At 39.6% G+C, this 21024-nt stretch overlaps 1 protein-coding gene across 2 annotated transcripts in view; it reads right to left on the bottom strand.

Moving 5' to 3' along the window:
• Window positions 1–58: 58 nt before the first annotated feature.
• tesk1 (testis associated actin remodelling kinase 1) overlaps window positions 59–21024 on the bottom strand; it is a 40440-nt gene continuing 19474 nt past the window's right edge. The window contains exons 4-11 of one of the 2 annotated variants that reach the window (XM_036596183.1): window positions 16336–16384; window positions 15442–15588; window positions 15125–15207; window positions 11814–11904; window positions 11546–11629; window positions 5582–5668; window positions 5390–5489; window positions 59–3435 (exon numbers count right to left, since the gene is read on the bottom strand). In XM_036596183.1, coding sequence (XP_036452076.1) covers window positions 2222–3435; window positions 5390–5489; window positions 5582–5668; window positions 11546–11629; window positions 11814–11904; window positions 15125–15207; window positions 15442–15588; window positions 16336–16384 — 1855 coding nt within the window. In that variant the 3' untranslated portion in view covers window positions 59–2221. The remainder of the gene's footprint in view (window positions 3436–5389; window positions 5490–5581; window positions 5669–11545; window positions 11630–11813; window positions 11905–15124; window positions 15208–15441; window positions 15589–16335; window positions 16385–21024) is intronic. The other variant, XM_036596184.1, reaches the window with a different exon arrangement.

The raw sequence follows: 21024 nt of genomic DNA, 5'->3' as shown, positions 1-21024 counted from the left end.
GTGCGAGAGCGAGAGAGAGAGAGAGTGACAGACAGAAAGACACAACAGCTCTCTCTAGTGGAGTTACCAATTATATTTTAATGTCATTTACTTTCAATTATTAAAATAATACATTTCAACAATTTTTTACATCCTCTGAAATGTTGCATTCTTTATAAAGTTCAAAATAGTAAGCATAACAATAATCAGCACCTCAAGTGCCATTACAGAAAGGCAAGGCAATAAAGACCAAACAGAAAAGAAAATAAGTTATTACTCAATATTTAGGGTTTCTCACTCTCTCCACATACAACAAAGTAAGGTGCACAACTGAGCAGCACCTCCTCGTTTCATGGTTGATATCAACAGCTCAACTGTGGTATCAGAAACATTACAGTAATTCATATTTACAACAGTCCTCTAGGGTTGGGTGGTATCCTCTTGTTTCATACCTTAAAACAATTTCCAAATATTACTGTGGTACAAGATATTACCAGTGGTTGTGGTGGTGGTGGTTGGGGGGGGGGGTTGACAGAAGTGACATAAGAGCATCTGTATCACTTTTGTGGCATCCTGTTCTGCATTATTTCAAACAAAAAAATAATCAAAAACTTTAGTTTGCGTACATGGTCACCAGATAACAACGCATTGCATGATTTTCAAGCCTCATTCAATGAATGTCAAACCATCTATCTAACAATTGCTAAATGTTAGATGCTGCTAACTTTGAGAGAGGAGCTGGTTAGCATCAGCTTAGCTAGCAAGATAAAAGCTCTGCTCACCACAAAACATATTTGATTCTGTCTAACTAAAGCAGAAACACAAGTCTTCGTTATAATAACTCAAATCTGAGGGAGAGAAGTTGAGCAACTGGTGCTGAAAGGACAGAAATGAAGCCCGTTACTTGTTGTGTGGGCCTGCAGCCTGACTGGTTCCACCCACCACAGAAACAAGTGCTGAAACAAGTGTAGACAATAAAAACGAATGTCAGAGAGAGCAAAAGATGAAGAACTGGTGTTGGAATGACGAAGCTGAAATCTGTTTTGTGGTGTTTGGGACTGTAGCATTTTGGCTAATGTAACATTAGCATAGTTAGCAGGCCAAATGTGTCACACAGCACAGCAGAGGTTTGGTTCCAGCAATTGATGCTTAAATGACACCAGTTAGAGGATATCTGAGAGTGACTGGTGTTAGAGTGACAGTCAAAATCAAATGTGTTCTGTGGTGTTTGTTGCTCTTAGCTGTCGCTTAGCCACTGTTATACTTAGTTTTTCAATGGTTTTCCTTGCCTGGACTTTCCTCTCCTCTATCACTGCCACCCATCAGTCAACCCACACCACTAATCAGTAAGCCTGATCCAAAAATATAAACAGGTGCAATGTGTTTATTTGGCTGTTCAGATGTGAAATGGAAATGACACGTTATAATTTCATAATTACGAAATACTGTCATCATTTTTAAATACTGCAGTATATCTTATGACCGTTATACTACCCAACCCTAAATAAGACATCATTTGCTTAAGAGACTGTCCAACCCCTGAGGGCCAGTGGACACATTCAAGTTAGAAGACGGGGGCGTTTTTATTGAAACATCAGCTCGCTAGACAAAACATCTGTCACATGCATCATTTCTTCTCTAATCCTTGGTTATGTGTCCCCCTTACCTTAATAACAGCATGAGTCATTTCAAGTAGGGATTACATCAGTCATTTAAGCAAGTTCCAGTCTATTTTAGGCTACTCTTCCACTAGCTGGGTGCACATTTCAGCTATATTTATGTGCGCCTATTTCAGTATTTTACCTACTTCTCCAGACTGTGAATCTGACTGGAGGCCTGGTGATTTTGCTGGTCATTCAAAATGTCCCAGTGTTCCATCATGTCTGCTGATTCAGTCACATACAGGCACCCTACAGTCATCATGCTGGAATGTGGGAATGTCAATGCTCAGACAGCTCAGACTAAAGCACAAATTTAGTGGAAGAATTGGCTAAAATGGACAGGATCTCAAGAGACTGGTGTAAGCTTTACCAGACAGGATTGGGGCAGACATTAAAGAAATTAGATACTTAACCAAATACTTGAGAAGAAAAGATGTATGCGAGTATTTTTTGTCTGTGGAGATTATCACTAAGTGACCCGTCACGTTAATCAACACTTCTTCTCTGCGCAAGAAGCCATAGCATGAATTTGTAAGGTGCCTTTTGGGTTATGATCAATGATAAATGACCAGAGTCCACCTTTATGTGTGCGTGCTGGGCAGAGCGAGGCCAGGCTCAGCAGGAGAAGACAGCTGGGCTCTGCACAGCAGCCTCTTCGTGGCCGAATCTCTGTTTAAGTTCTTGTACGGGTTCCGGCGCATTCCGCGCATGCACATGGACGGAAAACTGAAGGCTGCCAGGCAGCAGCCAGAACAGGCTACAACTTCTTCTGGTTCAGGGGGCGTCAAGGGAGTCGTGGCACCACGGCTACCATTCACAGCCAGGCCCAAAGGCGCCACCTCACTGTTGTTGTTGTCCAAATCGGGTAAAGGGGGTAAAGATGGGGGTCCATTCAGTATGGGGGGGCTCCAGCCATTCGTGAAGGTCTTTGGATCAGGTGAATCAGGAACAACGCCATCTGGAGTATTGGAGGAACTGCTGCAGTCCATTCCCTCCTCCACACTCTCCTCAGTCAGCCTGTCTAATGACATTAACTCAAGCTCTAGGGGAAGACCTGAGTCATCAGCTGGAAGGCAAAAACCCTTCATCTTAGTTTCTTCTTCCTCCTCCTCCTGCCCCTCTTCCAGTTCTTCCTGAATGGAGTCTTTTATAATAATTTCTCGTACATTTCCTCCCACCTCTGGTGCATCCAACAGACAGTTTGGTCTTTGGAAATCATGAGGAGATCCAGGCCCAATAGAAAAGATGCTGTCTGTGGCGTGTAGGATGTGTGTGTCACCAGTACGAGTGTCTGTTGGAGTACTGAACACACTATCATGTTCAATCTCAGTGTACATGTTGACTACACTGTCGCTGTCCATATCTCTTAGGTTGTGACTGTTAGCCATCTCCTGATTAACTTCTGGGTTTCTTACGATAGGGTTGCACTCTTGCGCATCACTCTCATTGCTACTTCTCAACGACTGGATGTCATCTGGAGTGCAGGGCAATGACTGGCAGCGTCTGTGGAGCCGGGGCGGGGCTTTCCTGCAGTGGGTGGGGCTACAAGGGTCAGGTGGCGGGGGCAGGGTGAAGGTGAGAGAGATGACAGATTTGCTCGGTGTGTCGAAGAGTTTGATACGTCCGCCGTTGAGGTCGTGCCGCTGGGAGAAGGGATTGACCCGGGTTGGGGTGACCTGGGCAGGGTGAGGGGGGAGCAGGTCTGATTTACTGCGGGACAGGCGACCATCTGCCGGGGCGCCCAGAGATGACCTCCTCCAGCTCGGGGATCGCAGGCTTGGGGAAACAGGTTCTGCTGGGCAGAGGAATAATACAAAACAAGAAAGAGCACATATTACATCATGGACCAGCAACATGTTTTTGAAAGGAATAAACAATGTGTCAACATTCCTGGATGTGCAGTAATCTTGGGAGATCTGACTCGTCTGGAGTAGGACTGAGCATTATATTATGTTATATTACATATTATATTATAATAACTATTATGCACAGAATATTACAGGATGTAATGAACATTTGTACAGCTGTACAAATAACCAGTATGTTACAGAGAAGTTACACTGTAAAACAGCGAGGAAGATTTGTTGGTTTTAGTTTAAAATTAAAGTACAAGTTGTCCACTGTGGTTAATAAGCTTCAACTCTGAGGAAAAAGCTGTTGGCATGTCTGGCTGTGCTGGTTTTGATGGCCCTGAATCTTCTAGCAGAGGGAAGTGTCTGGAAGAGGTCATGTCCAGGATGAGAGGGGTCAGCTGTAATTTTGCCGGCATGCTTCATCAACCTGCTGTTGTAGATATCCTAAACGTTGACAGACTACATCCAATGATCCTCTCCGCTGTTCTAATGCAGTGGAGTTTGGCTCGTTCTTGTGAGGTGGAGGAACCCAAACAGATGGTTATGGATGATTTGAAGATGGACTTGATGATCACTGTGTAGAACTGGATCATCAGGCTCTGTGTAGGTTAAATTTCTTCAGCTGTCTGAGGAAGAACATGCTCTGCTGTGCTCTGTTGGTGATGAAGACAGTGTTCCTCTCCCATTTCAGGTCCCTGGATATGGTGGTGCCCAAGAACTTGAGTGGAAACCACAGGGCCTGTGATGTTGATGGTGGAGTAGGGAAGCAGGGTGACGCCTGAAGTCCACCACCATCTCTACAGTCTTTTGTGTGTAGAGCAGCAGGTGGTTGCTGCTGCACCAGGACACCAGCTGCTCGACTTCCTTTCTGTAGGCATCCCTGCTCTGAGGCTCACCAAAGTGGTGTCGTCAGGATCTACACAGCTTGTTCTATGGAGACACACTCATTGGTGTGGAGACTGAAGAGAAGGGGTGGGAGTATGCAACCCTGTGGTACTGCGGTACTGAGGGTCCTGGGATCTGATGTGTGTTTCCCAAGCTGCACCTGTTGTTTCCTGTTTGTGGCAGTTGGGATCTGGCACCAACAGCTGGGACACTTTGACCTGCAGCAGCTCTGGCACTATGGTGTTGAAAGCCAAGCTGAAGTCCACAAACCGTTCAGTTGGATTAGGACCAGCCGTTTAAAGACCTTTACGACTACAGACGTCAGGGCTACTGGTCTGTAGTCATTAAGTAAAATAATAATGTTTTTTGAAGGGACTGGAATGATGGCTGAGGTTTTAATGCAGGTTAAAACAGAGCAAAGTTCCAGTGATTTGCTGAAGATGTTTGTGAAAATCTGGTCTAGCTGTTATAAAGACATAAAGAACACTAGCCTATCTTGGACTGCCATCAGAACCAGAATTATTGGCCAAGTATGTTGACATGTACAAGGAATTTAGTTCCAGCCATTGGTGTCTCTCTAGTATTATATGCAATGTACAGAGATGTATATATAATTTACAGACAAGACACAATATACAAAATACACAGTTTGCAAGCAATGTGCAGATTATATAGGGACAAGCAATATTTGCAAGTGTGTGGTTATTTTTATATTGTGTCTTGTCTGTAAATTATGCCATCTTATGCAATGTACAGACAATGTACATGTAATTTACATATACATTGCCGGTACATTGAATATAATACTAGAGAGAGCCTTGTATCGCATAAACTCTTATCAACAAATGTTTAAATGAATGAAATAAAGGGTTAAACTCCCCAAATTACTGAAACCACACAGAGGGAGTAGATTGCTGGACAAAAGCTCAGCCATCAGCCAGAGTCAGAGTCACCTTTATGTTTTACATTTCATGAGTAAAAGACAATTCAGTAGATATGCATGTTGCTGACCCTTAGCAGGCACTGTGTCCTCTGTCTGCTGTCCAGCACTCATTTTCTTCTCCAGTTCAGCCACTATTACAGCGAAAGGGGGGCGACTCTGGGCTTTCATCTATGAGAGAGAGAGATGTTAAATGGACCATATGAGATCTGTATAAGAGACAAATGAGTTAAAAAAAATCTGTGCGTTAGAAAATCTCTTACACTACAGCAGGTAACAGCTAGGCTGAAGAAGGCAGGAGGACAGTCTCTGACCATGTGCTGGAATGCATCCACATCCAGACCAAAATCCTGCATTAAAAAGAGACTATTTTATTAGATTATATGTTCATTTTTGTTTACACAAGGTGATGAAAACAATAAAATAACATGGATAAGCCAGAACTATTATATAGTATAATTAACTGTCACCAGGGGGCATTATAGTCCACATTTAAGAGTTTGTAGTAATTCAGGTGTCCACTAGGTGCACACAATCAGTAAGCAGTACCTAAATGTCACTATTTGGTGACACTTTTACATTTGGTGGTCCTCATGCTGCTTTGCAAAGTCTTTATACTGAATTCTAAGCAACTGGACATTCTATGTTAAACAGTAAGGCTGCTTTTAGAATGCTTGTGCGTACTTGCATGACTGACTGGGACCAGGTTTGCATTTCCAAACATACTCAACTCCTCATCAAAGTTCAGAATTCCTGACGTCAGACCATCAGTTAACTTTGTCCGAGTTTTAAAACCATGTGTAGGCAAATGTGAAGATTGAGTCCAGCAGTGGGCAGATGCCCTCAATCAGATACAAAGTCAATAAAGTGCTTTATCAGATTACCCTCATTATATAACACCATACAGTGTGAGCTGGCTGAACATTCAGATATGTGTAAAGAGTGTACGTTTCAACTGGCACACTCAAAACTCTGATTAGACAAGACTATAAAAATTGATTGTCCTTAAAAGGCAAGGCCTGGAAGCCTTATTTGCTACATGATGGTGCAGGCAGAACAACATTGAAAATCTGAGACAATATAAATCGGGTGATTCTGTGTCACACTGATGTTACAAGCCTGGCCAGTAAAGACATTTTAAACATGGGCTTGCATGTTTCAGAGAAATAAATCAAAATTTGTGAATCCATTTAACATCTGATGTTTGTTAGCATTAAGTTCTTGAAGATCACTGAAAGAAAAGCACATCTATTCCTTTTTTCTTTATTTTCAATGATACTGTGATGGTTTGACCCTGTGACGTTTTCCAAATCAAATTATTAGAATGTTCTTACTGTCCTTATGCCATTAGATGGACGGTAGATAGCCATGTTTTGTGTATTTTGCTGATTCCATGCTGTAACTCAACCCTGTTACTCTTTGAAAGGGCCCATATCGTAGAAAAACTATTTGTCCTCATTTTTAAAAAAAAACAAAAAACACGTAAACATTATTGAATTTCATCTTTGTCATAGCTGCTAAGGCTGAAATTTGAGGATGTGTCCAAAATTGCTAGACAACACCAAACACAACAATGTGGGAGTACAAAGTACATGATCCAAAACGCCACCACCACAACCACCAGCTACAGTGAACAAAAATCTACTCCCTGCTGCAAATGCTCTCTTAAAATGCTGACAGCTTTTGAGATGAAACTTGCTTCTCCTTAAAAACCAAACTAAACCAGCTGTTCCAATCAAAGCTGATGTGAACAGCACCAACTTTAAAGTGCAAGTTGTCTTCAGTGTAGCGTTAGTCAGCTGTGGTGAAATGCTGACAAAAACGTTTTTCTTTTTCTATTCAAATGACAAATTTATTCCTTCATCCCTCCTAATTGCACAAACCCATTTTCCTCTTGTAATCAGCTGAGAAGCCATCGGAACTGATAGGTTGTTTTTTGCTTCAAGCTCAAGCACTTGGGTAAGCTGAACAAGCTCTTATTCTTGGACTCAGCCACTGTTGTTACGGTTGGATGTTTTAGAGGAAGTGGTGTAACCCTGCAGCGAGTACTTCCAGCAGAAAAAACACAGAAATGTGAAAAGGGCATATTGAGCTCCTTTAAAAACTCCTCATTTAGGTTGCTTTAAAGGGAAATTTCAATTTCTTTTTAAAAATGTTCAGTTTGATTCAATCACTGGGATGTAAACAAAGTCATTCATAGTGGTCTGATGTGAAATGATTAATGGCAGAGACACTTACTGACTTAGATTTCTTTACAACAGTAGTGAGTACAACAGGTAGTACAACAGGTCACGATGTCAACATCGCAAATATAGCTATTTTATTTACTACCCCAAATGACAAGTGAACTTATGGTCTTTGTAATTGTAATATTGATAATGGTAAGTATGGAAAAAAAATTCGTAGGGAACTATTTTGCCAATACAGTACCTCTCCACCATGAAAGTACAAATAATTTAGGCCAAAATGCTAATAACTTTCTGGTACCCTTTTGAGACATTATATACCTTAGACATTCAGTTCCTATGAACATCGCTGTGAACAATTCTGTGCAAGTTTCTCTCCAATCATTTCACATCAAACCATTCCAAATGACTTTACATCTAAATGACTGAATTGTGCAAAAATTTTGGAAAACTGGTGGAACTGCTTTTTAAATCCATTTTCAATTTCACCCTCTGGGGTTTAAGGGTATTTTCTTGATTATTTGCATATATTCTTAAATGTACCTTTAAAGGCATTTGCATAAGACATGATACCCACATGTTATATAACAAACTGTTTAGAATAATCTCAGGTCTCTCTATAATAAGGCCTCTTTGACCTGAAGCACTGTGTAAAGAGATAATTCGGCCCTAAATTTGAAAAATTTTAGACATGATTAATATATCTTGCGAGAAACACAGCTTTACTCATGTGGATGAATTGTTTTGATGCTTGAAAAGTCTCAGATTCACAAACGTAATGGAATGCATGAATAAAACAGTAGATAAATGTTACGTTACCCTCATCACTACTTTCCAAACCTGCTGCAGCAACTTCAGCAGTTGCAAACTTTTTTTTACACACCATTTCACCCAAATAAAGCCTATGATGCCTTTATGACCACATTAGCTCAGTTATATGAAAAAAACTGTCCTTTAAGAAAATTTACAAGAACGCATAAATATGCCGGTAAACCATGGATTACTAAAGGAATAGCAAATGCATGTAAAAAGAAAAATGTATTGTACAAGAAATTTTTAAAACAAAGAACAAAAGAAGCAGAAAACAAATATAAAATGTATAAAAATAAATTAACAAGTCTTATGAGATTTAGCAAGAAGGAATATTATCAGAAATTATTTGAGCGATACAGGACTAACACTCATTGAGCATGGAGTGTGCTATGTAACATCATTAAAAAGGGTGCAGGAAGAGCAGACACTCCAGATTATTTTGTAAAATTCCAATATAATTATAAGTAAAACAAAAGAAACTGCTAATGAATTTAATGACTATTGTGTAAATGTTGGATTTAATATAGCAAAAGAGATGGCGGAGCCAAGAAATAAGTATGGTCTAGATGAAGACATTGTTCATAAAAACCCTTACTCCTTCTTTATTAGGAGAACTTTCGAAAAGGAAATTCTGGATATTGTAAAAAAACGTGAAAATAAAAAGTCCACTGATTGGACTGAAATTGACATGTCTTTAGTTAAAACTATTATAGAATGCATCGTGAAACCTTTTACACATATCTGCAATCAGTCTTTCAAAATAGGTATATTTCCTAATAATATGAAAACAGCAAAAATTATTCCAATTTATAAAAGTCGAGACAGGCACCAGTTCTTCAATTATAGACCAGTTTCTCTGCTCTCCCAGTTCTCAAAGATTTTAGAAAAACTATCTGTAGGCAGGCTTAATAGTTTCATAAAAAAAAACACAACTTATTGAGTGATCATCAGTTTGGTTTTAGAGCAAATAGTTTCACCTTGATGGCAGTGATGCAACCAGTAGAAGAGATATCAGCTGCAACAGACAACAAGGAATATACTGTTGGGGTGTTTAATAGACTTTAAAAAAAAGCATTTGACACTATTGATCATGACTTACTAATGAAACTGGAAAGATATGGTTTTAGAGGAGTAGCATACTCATGGCTCAAGAGTTACCTTAATAAATATCAATATGTACAAATAAATAACATTAAGTCTAAAATACTGAAAGTCACTTGTGGAGTTCCACAACGTTCAGTGTTAGGACCCATATTGTTTACACTGTATATAAATGGTATCTGTAAAGTGTCTAAATTGCTAAAATTTGTTTTATTTGCTGATAATACTAATTTATATTGCTCTGGGAAAAGTTTGGAACAGCTACTGAATACAGTAGAAAGGGAATTGAAAGCTTTAAAGAAATGGTTTGATATTAACAAGCTATCCCTAAATTTAAGTAAAACAAAGTTTATAATATTTGGAAATCAACAAACCAAGCATAAAGTTAAAATTATGATTGATGATGTTGAAATAGAAAGGGCCTATGAAAACAAATTTCTGGGTGTGATAATTGATCATAAATTATGTTGGAAACATAAAATAATGTAAAAATAAAAATGTCTAAAACTGTTGCAATATTATATAAAACTAAAGATATCTTGAATCAAAATTCATTCTATATACTGTACTGTTCCTTCACAGTTCCATACATGACCTACTGTGTGGAGGTATGGGGAAACACATACAAGACCAACACCTATTTTCATGCTACAGAAGAAAGCTATAAGAATTGTAAGTCGATCAGAATATTATGAACCAACCGATAAACTGTTTACTAAATTACATGCTTTAAAATTTAGTGATCTAGTCGACCTTCAAACTGCACAGACAATGTACAAAGCACAAAACAATTTACTACCAAACTGTATTCAGAAGCTGTTTGCAATTAAAGAGAGCAAATATGGACTTGGGGGAACACGTATGTTTAAAAAACCAATAGCAAGGACAAATATAAAAAACAGATGTATATCTGTCAAAGGGGTATGTTTGTGGAATAAGTGTGATAAGGAACTAAGAATGTGTAGCTCACTTTGCAATTAAAAAAAAATGTTTAAAAATAAGGTGGTAAACACTTATAAAACTGAGGAATGATCATTATTATGTATGAAATGTTCTGAAATGTTGATTGATTTTCTTTCTGTTTTGATATTTCTCTTTATTGTTTAAATGCAGGATTGTATATGATTTATAAAGGGTAGTCAGAATAAGCTATAGCGTCAGACCATACCTTTTTGGTCAGTACTTGTTTTTGTATCTATTATTATGCCCATTAATTTTATACCTATAAGTTTTCCTTTTATTTTTGTGTTACCTATTACTATTATTATTTTTCTCTTTTATTTCTATGGGTGTAAACACATTGATAAACTGAAATAAACGTATTAATAATAATAATAATAATAATAATAATAATAATAATAATAATAATTTTGTGTCTGTGTCTGAGGTGACTGAACTAAAAATGAAAGGATTCTGACGTAATGGGCAAGGCCTTAGTGATTTCCTGAGTGTCCATTGGTCAGTTTCACGCAAAATATGGATGAACACACCAACTGTCCAAATATGGAAGAATCCACCAATTACAGGCGAGAGGCAGATGACGAACACACAAATCCACCAGTTACACAGAGTGAGAGGCAGATCAGGTTTATTTCAACTTGTCTGAATTGGCTCATAACTCTGGATGTGAGTCTCGTATGATCTCGCAGACTCTACAGACTCGGGAACTGTCTGAATCATATTTCTGCGCTGTATTATGGCAAAGATTTTAATAGAAACACAGAGAAACATGTAAATTTGAGGCGCTGGTGCTTTTGTCGACCCCAGAAGGGTTAATTAGAGCCAATTCCCAGAATGTCCTAGGTTTTTACATTCTACTGAATGGTTCCACTGCTACACTGGAGGACTGCAAATCTTCAGCTTCTGCTTTTTTTGCTGTTTCAAAATACCCGTAAGAGAAAACAAATGTTTCTTTTTTAATTATATGAACTTGTGTGCTGGGCTAACAGGCTGCTGGACAAAGAAGCAAGAAAGATTTGGAAAGATTTCTTCCATATAAGGCACAGTTATTAACATTCTCATCATTCCTGGTCACGGACAGCATAAGACACAGCTGGGACTGGAACGTGAATCTCTGTGGCAGGCTCATCTCTGTACCTGGGAAGCGTGTGTGGAGATTTAGTGTACCTCTGTGCGGGGCAGGAAGTCTGGATCTGCCTGAATCCGACCAATGATCTCACAGAGGATGATCCCGTAGGCAAAAACATCCACCTGTACACAACAATAAACAGCAACATCAATAAAAAGACGATGAGTGAGAGGGATTCGACATTTGGGGTGAGGAGTCATACTTCATGAGCTTTAGTGATAAGCGATAAGAACATTTTCAAAGGGTTTGCAGTTTCCATCGAAACAATCTTCTGATATGTGAGTCAGGAACACTGACTCATCCCACCTTTTCGTCATACTGCTCCCCTCGCAGTACTTCCGGGGCCATCCAGTAGGGGGAGCCCACGATGGCCAATGGCTGCGTCTGAGTCCCATCACTGAGTGGAGAGAAAGAAACAAAAACAAATTGTGAGCTGAACTTACACATTTTCATCATTCACAGGCATCACCACCTGTAGCTGCAATGTAATCTCATGCTTCTTTAGGCTACTAATATGTCTGCATGTTTTGTGAGCATCTGTAAGTAAGTGTTTGTGTGAAAAGCCAATAAAAACAGCATAACTGACGAAAACAGTCAGCTTCTTCCACAGGGACGTTTCAGATGGGTACAATAATACAGAGCATAAATAGATTCAGCAAAAAAGGCTTGAAAGAGAAAAGGAAGTGGGGAAAGAGGAAGAAAAGGGGGGGCAAAAAGAGGAAGAGAGATTCATAGAGATAGAGATAGAGAGAGAGAGAGAGAGAGTGCAAAAGAGGAGATAGTGAGAGAGCAAAAAAGATAGAGAGATCAAAATAGCAACAGAAAAAGAGCAACAAGAGAGAGATGAGAGAGAAACGAGAGCAAAATAGAAGGCAAAAGAAAAATATAGAGAGCAAACGAAAGAGAGCAAGAGAGAAAAGAAAGAGTGAGACAGAAGAGAGAAAAGAGAGCAGAGAATGAAAGAAACAGCAAAACAGCAAGAGAGATGAGAGACGGAGAGAGTAAGGACGAGCAGAGAAGAAAGAGCAAAAGAGCAAGAGCAGACAGACAGAGAGAGAGAGAAAGAGTGTGAGAGAGAGGGAGAGACAGGGAGAGAGACAGGGAGAGAGACACATGGAGAGAGAGAGACAGGGAGAGAGAGAGAGACAGGGAGAGAAACAGAGAGACAGAGAGAGAGAAAATAAAGTGTGTTAAGTGTAACAAAGCTTGCAGTGTAAACACCATTTGGGGAAGTGCTGGTGGAGACGCAGTCAGCAGCAGCTCGCTGGAATAGTTTGACCTTATTAGGAGAGCTTTCCAAAAACCTCCATCTAACACTCCAACGAGCGCGTGCACACACACGCACACACACACTTCAGGACAGCAGTCTGTCTGTCACTTGAGACACCCTTAAATTATGTATATAGCCAAACACCTGTGAACCAATAATGGGGGGGGGGCAAAAAAAAACACACAAGGCACCAATTCAGTCCAGCATGTATCAGTATCAGTACTGCCACGCAAGCACGCACACACGCACACACATACACACACGCACACACACGCACACACACGCACACACACGCACACACACACTCTTGCTCACGCGCACACACACACACACACACACACACACACACACACACACACACACACACACACACTCTTGCTCACGCGCACACGCGCTCCAGCTAAAGCATAACACACACTTATGGAAACATTAGGAAGTTGTACACAAACACAGAACGGAAACAGAGCACCAGCCACACTCAAAACACTCACTCTCACACAGGCAGCTGCCCGTGTTTAGCAACACTGTTATATAAGAGTGTGTGTGTGTGCTGGTGCACGTTTCTGTTGGAGCGTTAAAGGGGAAGCTGAAAAACGAATACAGAATAAGGCCACTGCAAGTAAGTTGTCAGTATCATAAACTAACACATCACATTTTAACATTCACTGAGCAGTAGATCATTCTGCACAACAGGCCTGCGCACAGATATTTACGGGGGGGCTGGGACTCAAAAGAAAAACATGAAGGTGAATTAAGATAATTACAAATTACAGCATATTGCATATAGAGCATATTTTGAAAGCAATCAGGAATTTAGCTACAGAAAACCTGTGGCAAATCACAAAGTATTATATTTTCATCATTCAACCACTGGGATACATGCAGAACACACAGAAAGTCGTACACTGGGAAGCCACTAGCATATTTTTTACTTTGCATGCTGAAGCTTTACAGTTACTGGATTAACCTGTTAGCTGCTTAGCAATATTCAATCTTAGGTAGGGTATGCCGACTACAGTTTGGGCCTTTTACTTGATATACAGAAAATTTGTGAAAAAGTTTGCAACTGTAAACATGCATGCATTAGTGATATCCTGCAATTTCTTACCTCTTTCAAGCTGAGCTATGTCAAAATATATCCTACTTTATAATGTCTCTGGGTGAAGTGATCTTACATTAGGGGGAATGCAGAGCCTATATTAAAAATCCAATTATGACATTTTGTGAAATCGATTCATAATCTTTCAAAAGAGATGCCTCATCCCAAAATGGCCAAAAACCACTAGCATTATTTCCTAAGCAGTGATTTGAACCCCAATCTCCAGCATGCAAGGCTGTAACACTACCCACTACTTGCTTTGAAACAGTGAGCTCCACAGTCCCTTAAGTGCCACTTTACAAAACTTTAATTTAGTAAGTTATTAGCTCCCCTTACTGCTAACATTATGTTTAGTTGTGAATTATTATAAGCAAGGAATCAAGAAATGTGACACTTTCTTAAATAGATTATCAGTGGTTTATCAGTGTGATTTCAAGTGCTGTGGTGATGCATGCATTCTTGACAGTTATTGAAGTGATGAGGCTTGTAGAACCTGAGCTGATCCACAAGCTCTAGGCTAGGCCGAGCCTTTCCTCGTTGAAATGGATCTTGAAAATTGGCCACATGAAAATACAGTTATTATACATGCTTAAAAAGAGGGCACCTGTACTGTCTAAGGGCAAAAGGGCAGGGGCTCAAGCCCCCCTTGTGGTCTGTCTGTGCATGTGCCTGCTGCACTGCATGGCTACATTAAGGCTGCCTTTAAGACTGCAAGCCAGATCAAGTCTGCAAAAAGCAATCTACACTGATAAAGCACCCAAATGACGTGTACTATGTAGATATCAATCACACTGCTGTGATAAAGACCAAAAGAGTGCATATGTCTGCAGAAAAGCAGTCAAATCTTTCAATTTCCCCATCTCTTCAGAAGCAGAACTGTAACACAATCTTGAAAAATAGCCTCTTAACGGGCCTCATTTACCAACCGGTTTTAAGAAGGAATTTCTTGTTAAAGGCCACTCATGCAGTTTTCACAAGGATTCTAACATTCACCGGTGTTTTCTTATTTGGGATTTGTTCTTAGGTAAGAACAGAATCTCCACACACTCAAGAGCACATAGGTGAGAACAGTTCTGCGGTTTAAGAACATGCCATGAATCAGACGTTGACTTTTTATTAAGACCTTTCTTACGAACAAACTTATGAAAAAACTTATGAAACATATTGGTGAATGAGGCCCAATGTTAGTCCTATTCCCTCTCTGTGTCATTCCAGCCAAAGATGAAGACAACAGAAGAATTTACTGACCTGTAATCTGGAATTTTCTCTGCCAAGCCGAAGTCGCCAACAACAGCAGAGCAAACGTCATTCTCCCATCGCACCAGACAGTTCTACACAGATTCAGACAGACATACATGAGGGCATCCTGTGGAATCTGACCCAGCACTGCTGACTTTTAAAACATTATTTCAGTTTGAAAAATGAATAACTTGTTCTTAATGGCTGGTTTGACTGGAAAGTAAATAAATGAAGGGTATGTGTGTATATTGTTAGGTGTAACAATATGAGGTTGCTGTGGACATCCAGGATTGCTAGTGTATGTATGCAAGAGTGCATGTGTGTACCTTTGAGGTCAGGTCTCTGTGGAATATGCCTTTACTGTGGAGATACTGCAATCCTCTGGCGATGTCCAGACCCAGCCCCATCCTCACAGACCACGACAGATACACATCGCTGTCCAACAGCTGCTCCAGATTTCCACCGTTGATGTACTACACACAAGGGGAACACACACAGACCATAAACACATGTATGTAAGACAGATACACACGCTGACTGAATGTTGACATATGGCAACTTTTTGTGTCTATCATATTAAAGAGCTCATATCCTACTTTTTTTTTTGGTAGTCTTTTTTGTCCACTTTTAACGTTTGTGTGGTTTTATAAACAAAAGACAGTTGTAGTTCATTTTTACATGAAGCTTTTTCAACCTCTGTTTATTCCTTAGAATTAAACAGGCTATTTTTGTTTTTGTGCCTTTAAGACTGGGACATGTAAATGACCTCTGTTAAGACTGGCTGCCTTTTATTGTGCCTCACTCAAAAGGCAGTTCAGGCCAAAGCACTCCTCACAGCCTCAGTGTGAGTGGACGGAGTTAAACTGCTGTAGGCTGAACAGGCGGATATATGTAAATGTGTTTTCATGACATCACAAAACAATGTATTTAAAATTGACTATTTTTTTTAGTTTACATATATGCATGATAAAGATTGGGGAGAACTGTATGTTTTCAAACTTTTACAGTGTTTATATACTATACCAAACTTTTTTCTTTTAAAGGAGGAAAAAAAAACAGAAAATTTGATGATATGCCCCTTTAATGCAGAACTTCCACTTCACATGGCAACTTTCCTTTAACTTTTCTTCAAGCTGGTATTATTATGAAATGTCTGAAACCATTGCTTCTGCTTTCTACATTGTACCACATGTGTGTGCTTCTGTGGAATTGAACCATACCTCAGTAAGAGCATGGAGGTGTCCCTCATGTACACACACTCCCACAAACCTAGGGGGTGGTGGGGGGAGACAACACATGCAAACAGAAACAAATAAGTTGATAAAAAAAGTGCATGTACACAATAATACCCAACACAACTGAAGCAGATAAAACAAAACCTCCAAGTTCTTCTGACCAAGCAGACAAGATGAGGATGCATAAACCACACGCATGCACCAAAACATATTTCAAAACATATTGCGACACTGCGAGCCGTAGCAGGTCATGTGGATTCTGCATTTCCAAGCTAAGCTAAATGTTGTCTTAAGGCAGCTGTGTGTCTGGGCCCATCCCAGTGAAAACAGTAGTCCTGAATGTGCCAGGTAATGAAACACCCTGCAGTGCACTAGGATAACAGCAGAAACACAGCAAATCCAATACAAACCACTGACTGACAGGATTCCAATATCAGACAAATATTCAAATACGTCAACTAGGGTGGAGAAAACTGGCAAAAATGTTAAAAAAAACATTTGTTAATCACTTTCACTAGTTTGTTTAAAGGAATAGTTTGGAAAAAAGTGTCATTTAAACATGATTCATCACTTACCCCAGTCGATCAGCCAAGACCTGTTTGATATGTTGACATGCTTGTTTACAACAGGAGATGCTAGGCTAACACTGCTTAAAAAAAAACACTGGAGCAGGAATGTCACCAAACACCTCTGTTAATGCATGACAAAATCTTGATTTATTTTAATAAGATAAAAACTATTTAGTAAAACGCCACAGACCTTATACCTTAGACCTTAAACATAATCTAAAATAGGAATTACCCTATCATCTGTATTATGCCCCGCTCTGCAGTACTCCTTCGTCACCACACACGTCATGTGTGTTTTTAGTACAGCTAGGTCTCCATAACTGTAGGACAGTTAGCTAGAAGCTATCAAATAACAAAGCTACAAAGTGAGATGTGTCCCATTTTGTATAAACTGAACAAAGAAATCCAGGTATAGTGTATTACCACTGATACACTAATGATGCAAAAAACATGCAAACTGCTTTTGGCAATGAACCATAAACTGGCAAGGGCTCCATTCAGTAAAAGTATCATCACAATGCTGAAGTTAGCTTGTTCTTCACCAGCTGCTTCTTCAAATTTTCCATTCTACCCTAAATGGCGCAACACAAAATTTAGCTGACAAACAAGAATCCATCTTCAGCCTCATCAAAAACTCTGTGTACACAGTGATCATTTCTCACCTGATGATCACAAGGGAGGTCATGGGATTTTCTAAAATCTGCAGCTGTTCAAAGTAAATGTTTACAAATGATAGGTGGATTTAAGGTAAGCTTTGTGTACTTTTTCTCCATCTTCACTGTCCGTTCTGTGCCACATACAGCTAATTTGCTTGATAAACGTTGCTTTATGCAGTTTGACTGTAAAAATAAACATCCATTTTTCGGTTAATGCCGATTTGTTCAAGCACTGGCATCAACCACTCCCACTTCCCACGGCAGAGACTCTCCACCTTAGCTGGAATCAGCTGGTATTTTCCACAAGCAAACAAGTCATTTTTGTCGTATGAGGAGCCACAGATATGTTTGGTTGTTCCGGCATCCGACTAATGTGTTTCTTCAAGTTCTAACATACACGGCTGAAAGTGAGATCATCAAAATCATAACTGTTTTGATCCTGAAAGTACAAAAGCTCAGCTTCTCTGCCACTTTATCTTATAGTACATCTGTGCGTTTAGGTATTCACGTAGCTCCGATTTTGGTCATCTTGCGTGGAAAGATACCACAAACTGTGCTGAGATAAAAGTGGTTCTGGTTACTCACAACAGCTGCCCCACTGTTCACCTATGTTTTTGTCTTTATAGACTAAATTAATTCATAACGTGTTTTAAACCACATCGATGTGTCTGTGCAAAACAAATGAAGATCTGGATGTGTTTTGAGTGGGTTGAGAGTTGTTTTTGGGCATGTATTTATTTAGAGGAGTTTGGTGACAATCCAAGTCCAGCGCTTGTTAGTGATGTTAGCCTAGCACCTTCCGCTATAAACTAGAGAAGCAGATGTCAGATATCAAATGTCTTGGATGACTGACTGAATCTGGTTTAAGTGATAAATTATGTTAATTTGATTTTTCACCTAACTATTCCTTTACCACAGACCTTTTGATGTTCCAACCAATTTAATATGATAAGTGACATTACAACCTTTACTCATCCAGACAAGCAGTGCTGCCTGGAGTGAGGGTGCACTCATGAATCGGTGCACAGACTGTTTTTACCCTTTCGTGCTCTCCCACTCGCTTGACAAATGTGTTTAACTCTAGCATTGTACAAATACTTTTTGCTAGTTTGGACCACAATTTCAACATGTGGTTGCAGTGTGAGAACTCTATGAGACTGTATGACTTCAGAATGGAAGAAGACACTCCTCTCTCTCTCTCTCTCTCTCCCATATATTATATATATATATATATATATATATATATATATACATATATATACACACACACACACACACACACACACACACACACACACACACACACAATATATTAGGGGTGCGGGAAAATATCAATTCTTAGATGCATCGCAATGCGGACGTGAACGATTCTGAATGTCAAAAATCGATTTTCTAAATATTTAATTTATAACGTAATGTTGACGGAACACAAAAGGCGGAACTTGTAAGCGCGTAAGTGCAGCGCCCGGACAGTTGTTATGTGGCGGCACATAACAAAAACACTACTGGATGAGCGAAAAATCCGACCGGCTCCCTCTGCATTAAAAGCCAGGTTAGGTCAGGAGTCACAACCCAAATGATAAGAAGAGCCATTTTGCCTTTCAACAAAAATCAAACCAGCTTGGGAGCCGCAACATTTGATATCTAGTATGACTCAGTATGTGTTAATGTCCTAGTATAGACTAAACAATATACACGAAAACGCAGATTTACTTCGCTCTGCTTTAAGCTTCGCCTATAGCCGCTTTCCTCCCATCTCCGCCAGAAAACTTTTCCTCAGAAGATCAGTTAAATGTCTCTCAACGTTCGACTGTTTTACGAGGCTGAAGTCGCTTCTTATTCTCCAGCTTCTTGTTCGAATTTTCTCGTTCCACCTTAAATTCTAACTGAGGCGCCGAATGTAAATGCGGCACCATTTAAGGTGGACCGGGAGAATTAGAAAGAGAAGCTGACTTCAGCTTCGCCACTTTTTAGTGTGTGACAGTCTCTCGTTGCAGATTTAACGTACCAGGAAACCAACTGCGCTGCTTATAAATGCAAATAGCGCATTGTTGCTAGGTGACCTGCAGTCTGCACGCCGGTTCTCAGTCGTTGCGAAACAGGGCTTTCGCGCTATGTTGCACACGACCCGTCTCAAAGATACTTTACTGACACAGCGATCCCCCCCGTCTCTACAACGAGACCAAAACCGAAGTTATAAAATCACTAAAGAAAACGGGTAGAATAGCTGTAACGTGCTGCGTGGACATCCATTACCACTGGATCTTATTTCACCGTAACTGTGCATTTTATCGCAGATGAGTAGCAGCAGCTTCTCATGCTCCAAACAAGAGCGCTGAATGAGAGCCGTCTAGTTCACTTGCCACATCACTTCCATTTGATTTATTAAAAAAGATATTGGAAGTAAATTCGTTATGGATCATTACAAATACTTTGCTTTAAAAGTACCAAGTCACTTCAAATAACAATACCACAGAGTTACTTAGTCACTTTAAAATGTATACTGTCTCTATATTCTGTATATATTTGTGTATATTTAATATATTTCAGTTGGTTTTTCTTGTATTTTTATTTTAACTTATTTACTGTCTGTAGAGTGATTAGCTGAGCCTCACCACAAGCACTTCAATGAATAAATGTCCTGACATGTTGTGCAAATGACAAATAAACTTGAAACTTTAACTCGAAACTTGAGCTCACACAGTGAGAAAATATAAATGCTATATAGAAAAAAAAAAGATGCATCGATAATCGTTTTATAATCGCATCGCAGCCCTCTGAATCGTAATCGAATCGAATCGTGAGGTGCCTAAAGATTCCCACCCCTAATATATATATATACACATATATACACACACACACACACACACACACACACACACACACACACACGCACACACACACACACACACACGCTCAGAGTTGAGTTTGAGTTGAGAAGTGGTCACTTGCGAGTTTCCTTTTCTGATACCAATATTGAAATCTTGAATATCGGCCAATACAGATCTGATTTTTTCATTAAAAACTACTAAGCTTGATGAGCTATTTATTATTGAAAAACTTCACTCAAGATGAGCATCTAAAAGCATTTTATGCTGTACCTACTCACTACTGTACCACAAGAAGAAATACATACATAACAGCATTTCTTCACATCACACAGTTTGATATTTCAGGATTGATTTGTTACACGATTGGACCTCTGATTTATTCTTTTCTTGCGCTTAATGAGCATTGTTTCCTTTATCATCCCCATACTGATACTAGCGATGAGCATTCTGACTTCTTTTGATATTTGAGGCTTGACTTATTGAGGTGATAGCACTTGTGTCAAACATGTTACTAGCACAACCATTTACTGGCACAAAGAGGAATTCATTTTTAAATGTTTTATTATTTGAAAAAAAGCCTATGGAAATCAGTTGTTTCGTGTTGGCTGCCTCTTCAGA

The sequence above is a fragment of the Colossoma macropomum genome, unplaced genomic scaffold (assembly GCF_904425465.1).
Source record: "Colossoma macropomum unplaced genomic scaffold, Colossoma_macropomum, whole genome shotgun sequence".
Taxonomy (NCBI): Eukaryota; Metazoa; Chordata; class Actinopteri; order Characiformes; family Serrasalmidae; genus Colossoma; species Colossoma macropomum.
Note: the sequence above shows the minus strand (reverse complement) of the source record. Positions and strands in the feature narration are given on the sequence as shown.